This window comes from Malania oleifera, chromosome 1 (genome assembly GCF_029873635.1).
Source record: "Malania oleifera isolate guangnan ecotype guangnan chromosome 1, ASM2987363v1, whole genome shotgun sequence".
Taxonomy (NCBI): Eukaryota; Viridiplantae; Streptophyta; class Magnoliopsida; order Santalales; family Ximeniaceae; genus Malania; species Malania oleifera.
Window position 1 is genome coordinate 33,300,483 of NC_080417.1, and position 16,480 is coordinate 33,316,962.

Here is a 16,480-nt window from a genome sequence, read left to right on the forward strand (position 1 = left end):
ACCCATACCTTCTCGAGAATGATCGTCAATGAACATGATGAAGTAATTCCTTCTGCCTATGGATGAGATAGGCGTCGGTCCCCATACATCTGAGTGGACTAGTTTTAGCCTCTCCTTCTTTAGGGTACGAGTGTATGTCTGGAAACTAACCCTCTTCTGTCCCTCGAGTATGCAATCCTCGTACATATCAATCTCTACTTACTGTAGACCACTCAATTTTCTCTTTGAGTGCATCACCCAGAGTCCCTTCTCGCTTATGTGACCGAGTTGTTGGTGCCAGATATTGCTGTCGTCATTTCTTGCAGCAACTGAAATAGACATGTAGACATTGGAGTTCGGATAAAGTGTTCCACTTTTCTTACTCGTTCAATTGTTAGTACACCTTTTGAAATTTTCCTTTCATCACCAATGAATGTTGTGGTGTATCCCTCATCTGCCAATCGACCAACTGAGATCAAGTTCTTTCTTAGGTCTAGAATATATCTAATATCCTTCAGCTTCCATACTGACCCATTCATCTTGATCTTCACAATTCCTTTGCCGGCTATGTCGTAAGGTTGATCATTGCCAAGGTACACCTTACCGAAATTGCCTAGTGTATACTCCTCTAGGCAATCTTTGCTACAAGTGGCATGAAATGAGGCTTCGGAGTTTATGACCCAAGACTCCTGCATGCTCTCCAAAGAGCATACTAGTGCATTTTTTTTTCTTGAGGAAGATGTGAGATTTGCTTCTATCTTCACCTCAGATTCCTTTCTTGGTCCTTCGCAATGGTTTCTGTAATGCTACGATTGTTTGATTGCCCATGCATGCTTCCTTTCTCTCGAATTTCCACGTTCAAAGCTGAACTTGAAGTGGAAGCATTGTTTGACTGCATTTTGATCTCTTCCATTAAAATTATGCTGATGATCACGTCATACTTAAGTTTCGATTTTTTTGTGGAGCTACTGATCGCAATAATAATACCTTTCCAACTCTTAGGAAACTGACTAAGAATCAGTAGGGCACAGATTTCACTATCAAACGTAATTCCAATTGTGGCGAGTTGATTCAACAATTTGTTGAAATTATTCAGATGTTTGTTAAAACTTTCACCTACAGATATGTTCATGGTAAACAACCTTTTCATTAGGTGTACCTTATTTGCGGCTGATGGCTGCTCGTACATGTTGGAGAGTGCATTCATAAGAGACTTAGTGATTGTTAAGTGCTTGATATTGAAGGCAACAGACTTTGCCAGCATCATCCTGATAGCTTCGAGAGCTTTTCGATCAAGCAACACCCACTCTCCCTCCTTTATGGATTTTGGCTTTTCCATCTATGGTAAGTGCAACTCTTTACCAAACAAGTAGTCTTCAATTTGCATTTTTTAGAAACCAAAGTTGGTGCCATCAAACATCTCGATCTTTAAGCTCTTTTCATTCGACATCTCGATTCGCCTATCTAGAGATGGAATTAACTCAAACATACAGTACAGTTGGATGCAGAACGGTTAAAAACCTTAGAAATGGTTTAAGTTGTTCGAAAAATGGATCCGAAATGGCTTCGAAAAGCCTGGTCAAACTTCTAGTCAAACTCCGTTAACTTTCCGTTAAACCTAACGAAATATTCTCCTCTTGACGGAATATACCTGACGTCATTAATGATGCTGTTACTTGACGTGGATGTGTGGGGCCACCTATTGATGTGGCAAATGTGAGTCCCCAGTGCTGACGTGGTAGTGGGTCCCGCTACTAACGTGGCAGATGATGTGGCCGTGGGTCCCTACTGACTAGGTGACACGTGGCATGCAATGTGGCCGCTGACCAAGCGTGGATGTGGCGCAGACGGCTGATGCGACTCTGACTGGGCTCTGACGTGGCTGTCTTCAACCTTCCACTCACTCATTGTGAGTTTGCCGGCACCTGCAAGTGCGTGAGGTTACTCGCTGATCATTGGGGGGCGTATGAAGGCGCGTGGCTGCTACATCTGACTGCCGGTGGCACGTGCAAGCGCGTGGGAGCTCATCTGACCTCCGTTCGAGCTCTAGTTTGCACCGTTGGTGGCTTCGTCTCGACGAGAGGAACACGATGGTGGCCTCAAAACTTAGTTTTGAGATATTGGGTAGAGGCTCCGATTTGGCGATTTTGCAACGATCTGAAGATTTTGCTTCGATCTAGCTCTGATACCAATTGTTTGTGGATCTAGGAACAATAATCACACACAAGCAAAATATAAATGACCAAAATGGAACACCAAATTTAACGTGATTCAGTCCAATCTGATCTACGTTCACGAAGTACACCAATCGCACTATAATTGGGAGAAATTACAAGGAGGAGGAGGAGCACCTGCTCAACTCAACTCTCTCTTTTTCTCAACACAACTCTCTGTTCCTCGCATTTTGCACACTCTGTTTTGCGCACAACACTACACAAATTACACACACATCTCATTTATATAGTCATGGATGGGGGTTAAAATTCAAAGGTTGGTGGCTTAATTTGAGCATGGTGGGCAGGGTTGGTGGCTGCCGGTCTCCAATGTCAACGACAGCGGCTGGGTTGGTGCGGTTGCCGACGACTCCATCTTTTGCATCTCAACAACGGTAATATTGTCCATTCAAAAAAATAAAAATAAAAACTCCTATCGAGCATGATTAAAAAATGGTGGAGTGCAAATAATGTTACCCTTGATGTAGTTCTATTTTCTTATCACTTGCACATTTAATAAGTTTTGCTCCATTTGTAGAGTTTAGTGAACTTTAGTGAAAATTGGAGAGATTGTGCTACAATTTTTCTCTTGTGCTGATCCGTTGTGCATTGGATCTATTGGGAACTGATGAGATAGTGGGTCCTGACTAACCCTCTCTTGTTGCTGAAAGTTGACATGGTAGTTTTTTTTTTTTACATGGAACCTTACTTCAAGAATTATGATAAAGGTGGCATTGTACAAGGGAAGACAATTAAAATCCTCTTTTTTTTTTTTTTAGTTTTGAGGCACAACAAACTCATTAGCTTTCATAAACATTTAAGTTGACATGGACATATCTTCCCTATCTTCTTTCTGAATCTTTTATAAGGAATTTCACCATCTGCACATGGCTTCTGTGCCAGTGGGACTGCAAAATAGATAAAATCTTCTTGTTCAACTCAATATAGAACCATGTGTTGTGCTAAATCATGGGCTGTCTGATAATTATGGGATGATCAATATGGGTAGTGGTTGAGAGTGCTTTCTCGATTTACAACTTTGAGATGTATATATAGCTATATAAGAGAGTGAGGTTATCCTAACATTCTGATGTGGGACTAAAAACCATACACTATGTTCAATAATACTGGTTAATGATGCTCTGGTGTTCTCCCCTTCCCCTGTGAGAATTTGAGCTTGGAATTATGGTTACTTAATGGCGTTTTATTGTAGGACAAAGGTGTATTTCCTTTCCTGTGAATTTGAGCTCAGAATTATATTACTGAAGTCCTTTTGGAGGGTAATCCCTGCTATTGCTGCAGATCATTTTGTATAGGAAACTGCCATTTATAGTTGTTTGCAGTGGTGCACCAACCACCCCATCTTTATTAATCATGTACCCATGATTCATGTTTGCTAAGAAAATTGGGCTAAGTGCTCAGAAAATGGAAATAGGATTCTCGATCCATAGGAGGTTAGATATCCCATCATTAGTTCAGATGGATTTCCTTGTGTGACTTTGCTCAACTACCCTACACCATCCCAACCATGAAGGGGCAGTTCCCTCTGCATCTTTCTAGTTGACTCTCTCCTCCCCCCCCCCCCCCCCTCCCCTCTCTTTCTCTCTCTTGTGGATATGGGCAATTTTGTCAAGACAAGAAAGAAATAATAGAGGTGAGAGACTTTAATAAGTTAAAAATCTGTTGTAATCATAAAAGAATCTGTAAAATCTATTGTAATCATAAAAGAATCCACTTTTAGACCATTAGTGTGTGTTTGTTATAGTCTTTGTGGGTTTATTGTCTTTACAGCACAACTGTTGCATTTTTAAGGTCTACCAGAAGTCAGCTTGCTTTGCTTTTAATCTTGGAGAAATGCTACCTACAATCTTAACAAAAACCGTGCCATTTGAAGGAATGCCAACAAATTAGCAGAAAAAACCACAAAAAATGCACATTGCTTAGTTTGTAAATTAAACAGATTAAGCTGTCTTCTCTATTTGCTGGTTGGTCTAACCAGGAAATGCTTTTCAGATTTTTCTCGAAACAAAAATTCCCCCTCCCTACCCGCCCCTCCCCCCCCCCCCACCAATGACCTCTATTATTATTCTTACTTTTATTTCTCTTAATATATAACAACATACTTAGAGATGTCCATATCAGCAGGTCTTGGCTCCATGTGGCTAAACACACTGAAAACAACACCCCACCACCCCCCCAAGAAGGAATAAATGAATAGCGTTGGGTGACAACCTGGTCCCCTGGAAATAATATAACTACTTGGAGAACTGTTTTGGGTTATGATTACAGGCTATCAAAGGTTTTTAATTGCTAAATTATATATTATTTTATTGTAATTGTTTATACTATATATAGATTCATATTTGTCTCTTTTCGCTCTCTCTTGGTGTATTAGCCTTGCATGATGGATTATCTGCAGTTTGGTTTGGAGGATTCACTGAACCTGCGACTGATGAGATCACTGTCGATCAGTGGTCTGGATTTTGCAAATTAAATTCCAAGAAATAAGGATGAAGAATTTTAAAAGGGATTTGCTTGTAACGTGTCAGTTGCTGATTGGTGAGGAAACGTTTTGGTGGGGACACTTGGCAAATCCAATGTGCGCTGTTGGGTGAAAAACTGTCCAACGGTAGGTAAGTAAAGGGGTCTTTGATTCATGAATTTTGTTTTTAATTTTCTTATTTTTATGGGAAAAAAAGGAGGAGGTCCCTGTTGGATAAAGCAAATGGGGACACACCCATATGACTTATATGACGAAGGGGAAGTGGATACTCCCAACACACCCCCAACCCAATGGTCTCCTGACCCCCTTCACTTCCCTTATCTTCCCTTTACTTGATTTCCCACAGGAAATAAACAACTTGTTTAGGCTGTGTATTTGGGCTCTCTCTAGATGATCTTCATGTCATATCTCATATCTTTCCCCATCAAAGCTCATGTGGTGTTGTCTCTCCTATATATATATATTATATATATTCTAATTGGCACTTTAATTAATGTTATCAGCCAGAAAGGGAGAAGAAAGAAAGGAAAAAGGAACATTATCATCATTCCATGGCTAATACCATGTATAGAACAGAAGGGACAAGGGTCCTCTCCAATTTAATACGTCTCTGATGCATGTATTTTACTAGATTATATTTGAGGTTGTGGATTTGTTTTATGAAAGAGGATATACAAATTGATTTACTATTAAACTGCATCTGTTTTTCCTTTGGGATTGCTGTGGAACGGTGCACTGCTCAGCTGGTTGCTGCTAGAGGTGTCATGCTTGACCCACTTCTACAAATCTTTAGTCGTATAATAAATAAAATAAAAACAAAAAGGAATCACTACTGGCTGGGGGGATGTCTGTTGGCTCAACCATCTGAATTACTTTATGCTATTATTATCATTATTAAACTAATGATAATAGTTATTCTTAGTATTCTAAGATGTATAATTAATTTTTGATAAGGTCTGGTGGGTTTTGTTGCTTTGCTGCCCTTTGTTATTGTCACATGCAAAATTCATTCATGACTCTATGCATCCCATACATATTTTGCTCGAGGACTAGAAAATTGAATATCTTTTATTGCTCATTTCTTTCACCTAACCCCACCTTCCCCTCGCTCTCCTCCTTTTTGAAGCCCCTCGTAGATTTACTGATCCCCGGTTACACAAGCGAGGGCGGCACAGTTTCCATCTTATTATTTTCACTCTTCCCCTCCATATTCAACTCTGGCACTGTCATAGTGTAGTTTCAAGTCTTAACCACTACATGTCTCTTAGAAAGAGCTCTTTAGGACTTGTTTGGATCAAGAATTTTACTTAAAAAAAGCAAAAAAAAAAAAAAAAATAAATTAAATGCCTAGTTGCATGTGCCCCTCAGTGGGCCAATGGTATTGGTTGATTGTTTTGACTACTTTGAAATTGTTGTTCATGCCATAATGAAATTAGGGATGAAGGTTAAGAAAATAAAGTTACTTGTTATAATGTTAATGAGTTGTGTGGTTATATTTTTATGGATAAAAAATGATATTAAATGGGAAAAGAAGAATTCATGTATGTGGGATTTAAGCTTATTGCTGTTGAAATGTTGGTATAGAAGTCTTACAATAAAGTTACTTGGTATTTATCTAGCATTTTAATAGAGAAATTAAAAAAAAAAAAAAAAAAAACTTTCAAGTAACGTTGCATTTGGAACCATTGATCTCGGATCTTGAATTTGAATTTAAGTGGAGTAAGTCACATTGAATTTCAAACGTAGGGTTGATGCTTGGTTTGCAAAATAAAATGGTGTAAGAAAAGAAAGCAATGAAAAATTGAATAGAAAACATGATGAAATGAATCCCAACGTTTGGTACATTGGAATGGAATGGGTTAATAATTTAATGAAATAAAAAATTGTATCACAAATTCTATTCCCTTTCTTTCTTGTCTACCATACAAAGGAATGTAGGAATGTAATTTCAATTAGGCCAAATGAGAAGTGAATTGAACTAAATAATTTTATTTATTTTAAAAAAAAAAATATGTGAGAGGTTGGTATCGTTTTTATTTTTTATTTTCATTATTATGCGGTGAATAAACAATATATGACAATGTATGTATTTATTTTACTACTATTTTTTATTTTTGTTATGACACATCGCAGAAACGTTTGTGATAACCTATTGCTATAGTGTTATAGTATCGATAACTGATTTTTAAGGATTAAATCGTTTATTTTTGTATTCAAATTTTTTATTAAAACTAAATTAGAATGGTCATATAAATTTAAAATATAATTCAAATAAAAATATCAATAAATTTTCTCAAAATTTGAAAAAAATCAATAAAAATTATCATTTTACCAATTTTCAATTAATGCACACTATTTATTTATTTATTTATATGCTTTGTATTTTCTATTTTCATAATATTTTTAACTATTATTTAGTTCAACGATAGAAATTAATTCGGGTTTTACTTTTTTTTTTTTCATTTTTTAAATTTTAATCAATTAGATTGTTAATTTTTATGTTTTAATTTTTATTTTTCATTTTTTACAATACCCAAACGATCCTTGAAACATTATTGAGGCCCATTTGGTTGGGGAGAATATTTTTGCCTATAAATAACTTCTCGCTTATTCATTGTTTGGCAGTATGCATAAAATATATATATGCTTTAATTGAATTACAATTTCTTTGAACAAACAAAAAATAAAATAAAAAATAAAGGATTACTTTTTCTTGGAAAATGATTTAAGATTCCCAGTAGACAATCAGGGTGCATTTGTTTGGATCGCCATCTACCAAATTCCAAGCTCATAAATAAAACTTGTTCTACTCTCCAGCCTTGGCTGCAGCTTCATAAATTAATGGATAAGGATGAGGGGCGTGTTGTGTGTTTTGTTCTATAAAGACATCAAAATCTAGTTTGGTGAAGTAAATTTTCAAGGAAAACAAACGGTGAGATTGGCTCTTTCTTTGCCTTTAACTTTTTTTGGGTTTAGAAAAATTTTTTTTGGGTTTTAAAAATAAATAAATTTTTTAAAAGATGTGAATTTGAAACCTTTTAAATGTAAAAAATTATTTTTTAGTTATGAAGTATTATTTTTCTTTTACTTTTTTGGCCATTATATTCAGCTTGGGTTAAGTTGGGTGATTTGTACAATTGTACCCTCAATCAATCATGGGACTCACATGTTCAATTTGGATTAAATTAAATTGAATTGGTCAAACCTATGAACACCGCTAGTGAAAATTATGCAAAGACCCTTATCCTAATTAATAATGGGATAACCTTTTGCTCATAAACAATATTTGATAGGGTAAAATCAGACACCCTCACTTTTTAGAAAATGACACAATATTTGTAAAATCTTAATAATTCAACAGAAAAATAATGAACACAAGATATCTTTGGCTTGGCTAACACACTTTAGCCGTATAGTTTTCCATTATATTTATAGTTGTACAATTAAACTGTCAAGCGTATAATAAGGAAACACATATGAGCAAAATAAGGAAACAATCAAATACACATTTGTAGGAGAAAATCATGCTAAAAGTTATGAGCAAAATAAGGAAACAATCAAATGTATATTTGTAATAGAAAATCACCCTAACAGCTGGATCATTTTGAATTAGTAACAGAATGGATGGAGTGAGGAATTGGTGCAGATGCTCCTGGATTTTCTGCTGAAGTTTTTGATAGTCTAACAATATTCTCAAAAATTACTACAAAATCCCCTGAGATTCAATTTTATTAATAAAATAAACGTTCTGTTAATTAACCATTAGTCAACTAGTAAGTTTAGTGAAAAAAAATTAAAGTTTATCCTTATTAAAATGACAATTTATCCTTCCACTCAATTTTGATTAGGAAAATGACATTAATTTAAAAAATTAAGTTGGAAAAGTTGATAGTTAATTGCAATATATTTTGAAAATTAAAATTATAAGTGAATTGACACCTAAATTAAGTCAGATCAATCAATTGACAAAAACATGACAACATAATTAAATTATTGTTTTAAAAAATAAATAAGTGTGATCTTTGATGTTGAGAGAAATATGCACATGCTTCAAATATCAAAATAAAATAAGTATTTCTTCAACAAAGATTAGAAATAAAAAGCATTTGGAGAAATTAAGAGTTATGCTCAAAAATTATTTTTGCAATAAGCTCAATCAAAATAGATACCTAAACAAAATAAATATTCTCTTCAAAAGATTTTCCAAATAGCAATAAAGAGAGTAGGAGTGTAAAAAATTTGACCCCAAAATGATTTTTCAAGTAAAATAGTACGTGGGGGAACTTTGATTAAGAAATAATTTGAGAGGTTTTTAAAGTTAATCAAAGTTTCTAATCTGGAGTAATGAGGGGGTATTTATAAATTTTCTAAAAGTTATGAGCGTTGGTGACACATTCGGTATTTTGGAAAAGATTAATTAAAATTCAATGACGTTTTAGCCTTTAACAAATTTCTAACCCGAGAGGTTTCAGGTGACTGAACTTTAGTTCGGTCGCCCGAATAGACTCAACTAAAAAAGTCATCTTTTAAGGTTCGGGTGTCCGAGTTCAAGTTCGGTTGACTGAACAAAAGTCAGAAACTTTATGTTCACGATTTGTGTGCCCGAAGCAAAGTTTGGTTGACCGAACTCAAGTGTTCGATTGCACGGAGCTTGTTTTGAACTAAAGTGTTCGGTAACCCAAGTTGGTGAAAAGTGCTCTGACCTGGGTTCGGTCACCCAAGGGAGATAGGGTCATTTTTGGTTCGGTCGCTCGAAGCCAGGTCAACCGCTAACTTCCTAGCGGTTCGGGCGTCTGAGATGTTTTGAACACCATAGGTTCGATCGCTCGATCTCTCACAGGATTTTCATTTTAAGTTCATTTATACTTCAATTTATTGCCCTGATATTATAAGTAATTATATGGACTATTTTGTGCATGTGCTGTGACCTAAGGTCTTTCTAGGGCCATTTTGAAATGGTCCCAAAAATTCGGTGTCGGTCAACCGAACGGTGTCCTAAGGTCATTCGGTCCTTATGATCATTCTACCGTTATCTGAGCATTTTAAATATATCATGTAAGATGTATGCATTATTACAGACCAAAATATAAAAATTAAATGCATACACAAAATAAAAGGAACGTCTTCGTATTTTGCTCTTTAGTTTTCATGGAATACGCTGGAAAATATGATCTTTATATTCCTTTAGGCTTCCATGTCCTTTACCTTATGTGTGTGCTGAATCATGAACCTGTTCAAAAACACTAAAGCACATATGAGATACTTGTACTTTGTCAACATTAAAATAGGGATCAGACTCACAAAGTCAGCAAATTCAACTGTTAAAACCACATTTATAAACAAAGAACCACATATATTTTCTATAATAAAAATTCCATTGTAACCTGTGGATCATGTATATCAATATACGTACTTTTCTTCAAAACAATATTAAGCCCATTAAGTGACCATAATCACATAAATATCAAAATATGTATAAAAGAATAACTTCTGGCCCATGCATGTCGTGTTTAACCCGCATGACGGGTTGTGCGGTTCGAAAACTGAATTTAGCATTGGTTAGCCGACCAAAGTTAAGTCAAAAATTTATGTTTGTAAGATCAGTTTTCCTACCACATCCTGGTCCAGAAATAGGTGGGCACAACCCTACTCAGGTCAAACTGACTATCCACTGCCGACACTTCCACAACAGTATGACTGCATTAATATTCCGCTTTAACTACAGTACTAAACATCCACCACATCTGGCCCATTAGGGTTTTCAAAACATATAATTACAATTTATGCAATAAAACAGTATCATAATTTCATCATTTTCTCAACAAACAAGTTGCAATAAAATTGTCTCAATATTTGCCATAAATCACGTAATAAATATAATACCATAAAATTTCATATTTGTTCAATTATGCAATAAAATAAATCATGTCACATAATTTATATAATAATTAAAATTTCATAACTTGCCTGTGAAATTCTATATATTTGGTAGATTTAAATAAAAAAAATACGAGTAAGATCAACTCTCCATATTTAAATTTAATTCCCAATATATTTTGAAAACCCCTAAATGTGATTAAATCCCCGCAGTATAATTTAACTCAAATGTATTTAAATCAAAGCTGACATAATATCCCCATGATCATATACTCAAATTTAATCAGTTAAATTTTAAAATAAAAATTGACATAATATCCCTATAATCATATACTCAAATTTAATCGGCTAATTTTTAAAATAAAAGCTGAAATAATATCCCCATAATCATATTCTCAAATTTATTCATTAGATTTTTAAAATAAGAACCTGACATAATTTAGTTCACTTATCCTAATCTTGGAGTGGTGCCTACGACATGCAGATGATGACATTTTTCTGGTTAAATCATTGAAGAGCGGAGTTAGGATCCGAAAATGATGTTTGTTCTTTAATTTTACTGAGAAATGGCAGAGAAATTGAGAGAGAGAGAGAGAGCACGGCCAGGGGGGAGAATTGAAATCTTCAATTGATCTGGATGCTTCTATAAGCATCCAGTTTCCTTATATATATATATATATATATATATATATATATATATATATATCTATATATAATATTATTATATTATACAACAACAACAAAACCAAACCTTAGTCTCACTAAGTGGGGACGGCTATATAAATCCTTTTCTGCGAATTTATGTGATTATGAACCATTTAACATATTATATTATATTAATATATTATATTATATTATTTAATTAATAATAATTATTAATTATTTAATTTTTAAATTTATTTATTTTTTACACTTACATGCATATAATTTTTAGGGTCGTTACGTACCGAGGATTAGACCTAGCGAGCTTTTGTGCGGAGTTAGAAATTATAGTTTAGAGTAAGTGTTTGTCTAATATTGTTTAAATATGTTTTCATGTTTCACGTGATGTAAATATTGTTACTTGGAGTTACCCATGTAGATTTGGTGGTTTAGTACTTTGGTATGATATTTGAGGTTTTAGATTGCTTTTGCTGCTTGCATTAAAATATTTTATGGAAAGTGACACTCTGGACCCCACCGGGTTCGGGGCGTCAAAATATGTGGTATCAGAGCTATAGGAACACATTCGATAAAATTTCGGGTGTTCACAAAAGTCTTATTTCCTTTTCTTTGCTTTGCTTGATTGTGTTTTATGTGATTTAATATATATATAATGCTCCTGTCTCTTGCCAAAGAATTTTTTGATTGTAGTAAAACTCAATATCCGTGCAAAATGTCCATTCACCCCCCCCCCCCCTTTAGACTCACACCCGGATCGACATAGTTAAATAATTATATTGTAACAAAACATTTGCTTATATATTTCATGAAATTTAAATGACTAAATATATTTTTAACAAATAAAATATAGTTTTAAAAAATTGATTTGGATCAGACGATTTGTTGAATTATTGCTTACTTTTTGAATTTAGTTGAATACCAAAGTTAATAACATAACAACTTGAATAAGATTAAGAAATGTCAGATGAATTGTCTCAAACAATTGTCAACCAATTAATATAAATTTGAATTTTATTTATTATTATAGTATTCATATTTTGCGCAAAGAAGAACTAATATCCCATTTTATAATTTTAATTAATAATTTTTTAAAAAAATTTAGTTGATTTTTTTCTAAAACTATGTTTGATAAGTTATTTGAATTTAAAAATACTAAACTATGTTTTATTTGTCTTATGATGTGTGATCATTAAATTTTTATGAAAATTACATTTAATAAACGTTTCGTATTACTATAATTACTATATATTTTTATAGCTTTTTAGTAATTTTTATTTTTTATATATTTTTTTAAAAATTAAAATAATAATAGATTTTTTTATTTTGACGTCAATTGGTTGATCTAAAGTAATTTGAAATGATAGATCAGTTAATTTTTGAGTAAATTAGGTCTTTGAATTAGTTTTCAAGACATTATGTTGACCAATTTTTTAACTTAATTTATTAAATATGGGTAATTTTAAAAATATCATTTTCTATGGATAAAAATTTTTTTTTTTCTTTACATATACATAACAGTTGACTAATGATCAACTAATTGAAGTTTAATTTTGTTTATAAAATTAAATTTTGGGGGGGTTTTATGATAATTTTTGAAAATAGAGGACAAAGTGTCATTTTCAAAAAATTTAGGGATATTCCTGCATTTTGACCTATTTAATATTAGTAAGGAATTTTTTACTTATTTAGGAGAACCAAAGGCGCTCATCTTCTCTGGAGTAGGCAAGAATGATGAGATAGTTTATCTATATAAAGAATTGTTCACAGAACGAAGGCCGCAGCTGGAGTAGCTCAGTTGGTTAGAGCGTGTGGCTGTTAACCACAAGGTCGAAGGTTCAAGCCCTTCCTCTAGCGATTTCCTTTTTCAATTTTATTTTTCACGGAGTCAAACCATAACTGTACTGTCTCTACTGTGCTTTTCCTCAGTTACCTTAAATAGAGATTACCTCGCGTTCGTCTTCATCTTCGTCTTCGTCTTCTACTGAATAATAATTAAATGGCCTGATGCCTGAAATCATTAAGCATGCATTTCACACAGCACCCCCGTCCATTTTCATTTTTAAGATAGCAGGTCACATCGCCATAATTTTCAAACAATGTTTCATTATTCATTTAGCTTCTCTTGAAATCTCCCCAAGATACCTACATATCCATATGTATACAGTAAACCCTAGCTAGCTGGCTAGCAAATAAGCTCGATAAATAATGTAAAAAATTATACTAGTCAAATTTTGATTTTTGAATTACTAATTTTGTTCTTTACATAACAATGTTTTTTATAATGTATCTAACTAGTTGTTCAATTTAAGAATTTTTTTAAGATTTTAACAGTGATGTTTACTTTTGATTTATCATAAAGTCCTAACTTGCTATCAAGATACCTATGTGTATAAAGGCTAGCTAGGTAGCTAGCAAATAAGGTTGATAAATAATGTAAAAAATTATAGTGGTCAAATTTCGGTTTCTTAATTACCAATTTTGTTCTTTACACAATAATAAATTTTTTTTATAATATATCTAACTAGTTATTCAGGTTGAGAAACTTTTTTAAGATTTTAGTAGTGATGTTCACATTTGATTCATCATAAAATCCTAACTTGTCGTCAAATTATAATGATCTAAAACAATACTTACAAGATAGAAACTCTTATACAATTGTTGTCGAGAGGGATTGTATATATATAGTAGCTTACAGATGTTATAAAAATTACAAAACAAGTGTCCCAGAGTAATTACAAGAATTGACAAAATTATAGGGAAGACTAGCATATATCTATAATTACAATCTTTACATAAATGAAAAGAAGTGAATGAATATAATTCCTCAGATCATGGAATGGAATCGAGCTTGTTGTCATTTGTTGACTTAATCTTTTTGTCATTTGTTTTGGAAAGTGTTTCCTTAATACGCCCCTGCAAGCTCATTAGGGTAGGCTGTACGTTGAGCTTGGACGGAAGATGGGAAAACCTTGTAAAGACTAATGCTTTTATGAGGTCATCGACTAATTGGTCCTTACTTGATATAAAGCGAACTTCTAATGATTTTTGTTGAACTCTTTCACGAACGAAGTGGTAGTCGATTTCCAAATGTTTTGTACGTGCATGAAACACTAGCTTTGCTGTGAGATAGGTTGCCCCCATGTTGTCACACCAGAGAAGGGGGCGTTAGGAAAGGAAAATACTGAGCTCATGTAGAGCTAGATAGAATCAGTCATGGCATGGGCAATTGCTTGGTACTTAGCTTCGGTGCTTGAGCGAGCCACCGTCGGTTGCTGTTTAGAGCTCCATGAGATTAAATTGTCACAAAAAAAAAAAAAAATGCAAAAACCAGAGGTTGATTTCCGATTGTCGGGGCAGCTGACCCAGTTGGCATCGTAATAAATTAAAAGGTGTGTAGACATGCTAGGCCGAATGAGTAATCCAAAATTAATGGAAAACTTGAGGTAACGTAATATCCTTTTCACTACTATCCAATGTTCATCAGTGGATTTGTGCATGAATTGGCACACTCTATTTACAGCGAACGAGATATTGGGCTGTGTCAAATATAGGTATTGCAAGGCTCCAACTATGCTTCTGTAGGTAGAGCGATTAGAGTATGAAGCGCCCAAAAACAATGATAGCTTTTGGGAAGAAGACATGGGTGAAGATATATGCTTGGCATTGAGCATTTCTATGCGACTGAGTAGATTATATATGTACTGACTTTGAGATAAGAATAGCCCCTCTTTCATGTGATGAGCTGCAACGCCCAAAAAGAAACTTAGAACACCCAGGTCTTTGACAGCAAATTCACTGGCGAGAGCAGAGATCAGTTTAGATATAACTTACAAGGTGGAGCTAGTGATGATTATATCGTCAATGTATACCAACACAAAGAGAGTAACTGAAGCTTGCCTAAATGTGAAGAGAGAAGCATCGGAGCTTGAGTTGACAAAGCTAAGTGATTGAAGGTGCTCATGCAGGCGGTGGTATCAGGCCAGTGGGGCTTATTTTAAGTCGTAGAGTGCTTTATGCAATCGACATACATGATTTGGAAAATTGGGGTGAACATATCCAAGAGGCTGATGCATATATACCTCCTCTGATAGATTCTCGTGAAGAAATGCGTTTTGTATGTCAATTTGATGGATTGGCCAACGTTTGGAGACTGCAATGCTTTGGACAAGCTAGATGGTTGTGGGCTTGACCACTGGAGTGAATGTGTCATCGAAGTCAAATTTGGGCTGTTGGTGGTAGCCCTTGGCAACTAGTTGTGCTTTATGGCATTCGAGAGTGCCATTGGCTTTGTGTTTGGATTTGAAAATGCACTTGGAGTCGACAATGTTCATATTTGGTTTTGATGGCACTAGAGACCAAGTGCCATTCTTCATAAGAGTTGTGAATTCCTCATCCATTGCATTGCGCCACTCACTATATTTGCTTGCTTCTGTATAATTCATGGGGAAGTCAGGAACACCACTTGCAACAAAGAAAGACTGCGGAAGTGGGTAGCGAACTATTCCATTAGTGAAGGTCTTTGGCTTCACGATGTGGTTCTGGGACCGTGTGGTCATTTGGTGGGAACGTAGTACTGGAGGCTCTTCAGCAGTGGCAAGCTTTAATGACAGTTGGGTGGTGGACATGTTTAAGGGAATAGTAGGGGAATGTGGCAACGAACCAAAAGCAGGGGAATCATTTGAGGTGGGAGACTATATGTGATTGGATAAATTGGAGTGGGACAACGTCGTTGCATTAAGATGTGAGGCAATGTGGGACATGTCATTGGCATAAGGAGATGACTCATGGGAGGTTGAGTGGGTGTCATTGATGTTGAGAGGAAATGGTAGAGCAATAGTTAGGCTATACGTGGGCTGGGTGGTAATGGGCTTGTATAATGTGCTAGCAAATGGGAAGATGCTCTCACCGAATATTACATGTCAGGATATGAATATTTTCCCACTTGAAATGTCCATGCACTTGTATCTGCAATGCATATTTCTAAGACCAATGAAAACACATCGCTTTGAGTGAAAATCAAGTTTGTGCTAATTGAAGGGACAGAGGTATGGAAAACAAGCACACTCGAAAATTTTAAGTAGTAAAAAATCGGGGGCATGTTTTTAGAGTTTTTCAAATGGTGAAATACCAAGTGGAGTTGTGGGGAGACAATTTATAAGATACGTTGCCATTAAAAAGGCGTGATCCTAATAGGCACGAGGAACACTGTCGTGAGATAGAAGAGAGAGTTCCATTTCAACGATGT

General features: G+C 34.7%; 1 protein-coding gene and 1 non-coding gene across 2 annotated transcripts; one reads left to right on the forward strand and one right to left on the reverse strand.

Annotated features, from left to right (window-relative positions):
* Positions 1–13,015: 13,015 nt before the first annotated feature.
* On the forward strand, positions 13,016–13,089 carry TRNAN-GUU (transfer RNA asparagine (anticodon GUU)). The gene has a single exon. It is a non-coding gene; the product is annotated as a tRNA-Asn (tRNA).
* Positions 13,090–15,404: 2,315 nt separating this feature from the next.
* On the reverse strand, positions 15,405–15,860 carry LOC131156454 (uncharacterized mitochondrial protein AtMg00820-like). Its single transcript, XM_058110192.1, has one exon. The coding sequence runs from the start codon at positions 15,858–15,860 to the stop codon at positions 15,405–15,407; it is 456 nt and encodes a 151-aa protein (XP_057966175.1).
* Positions 15,861–16,480: the final 620 nt, after the last annotated feature.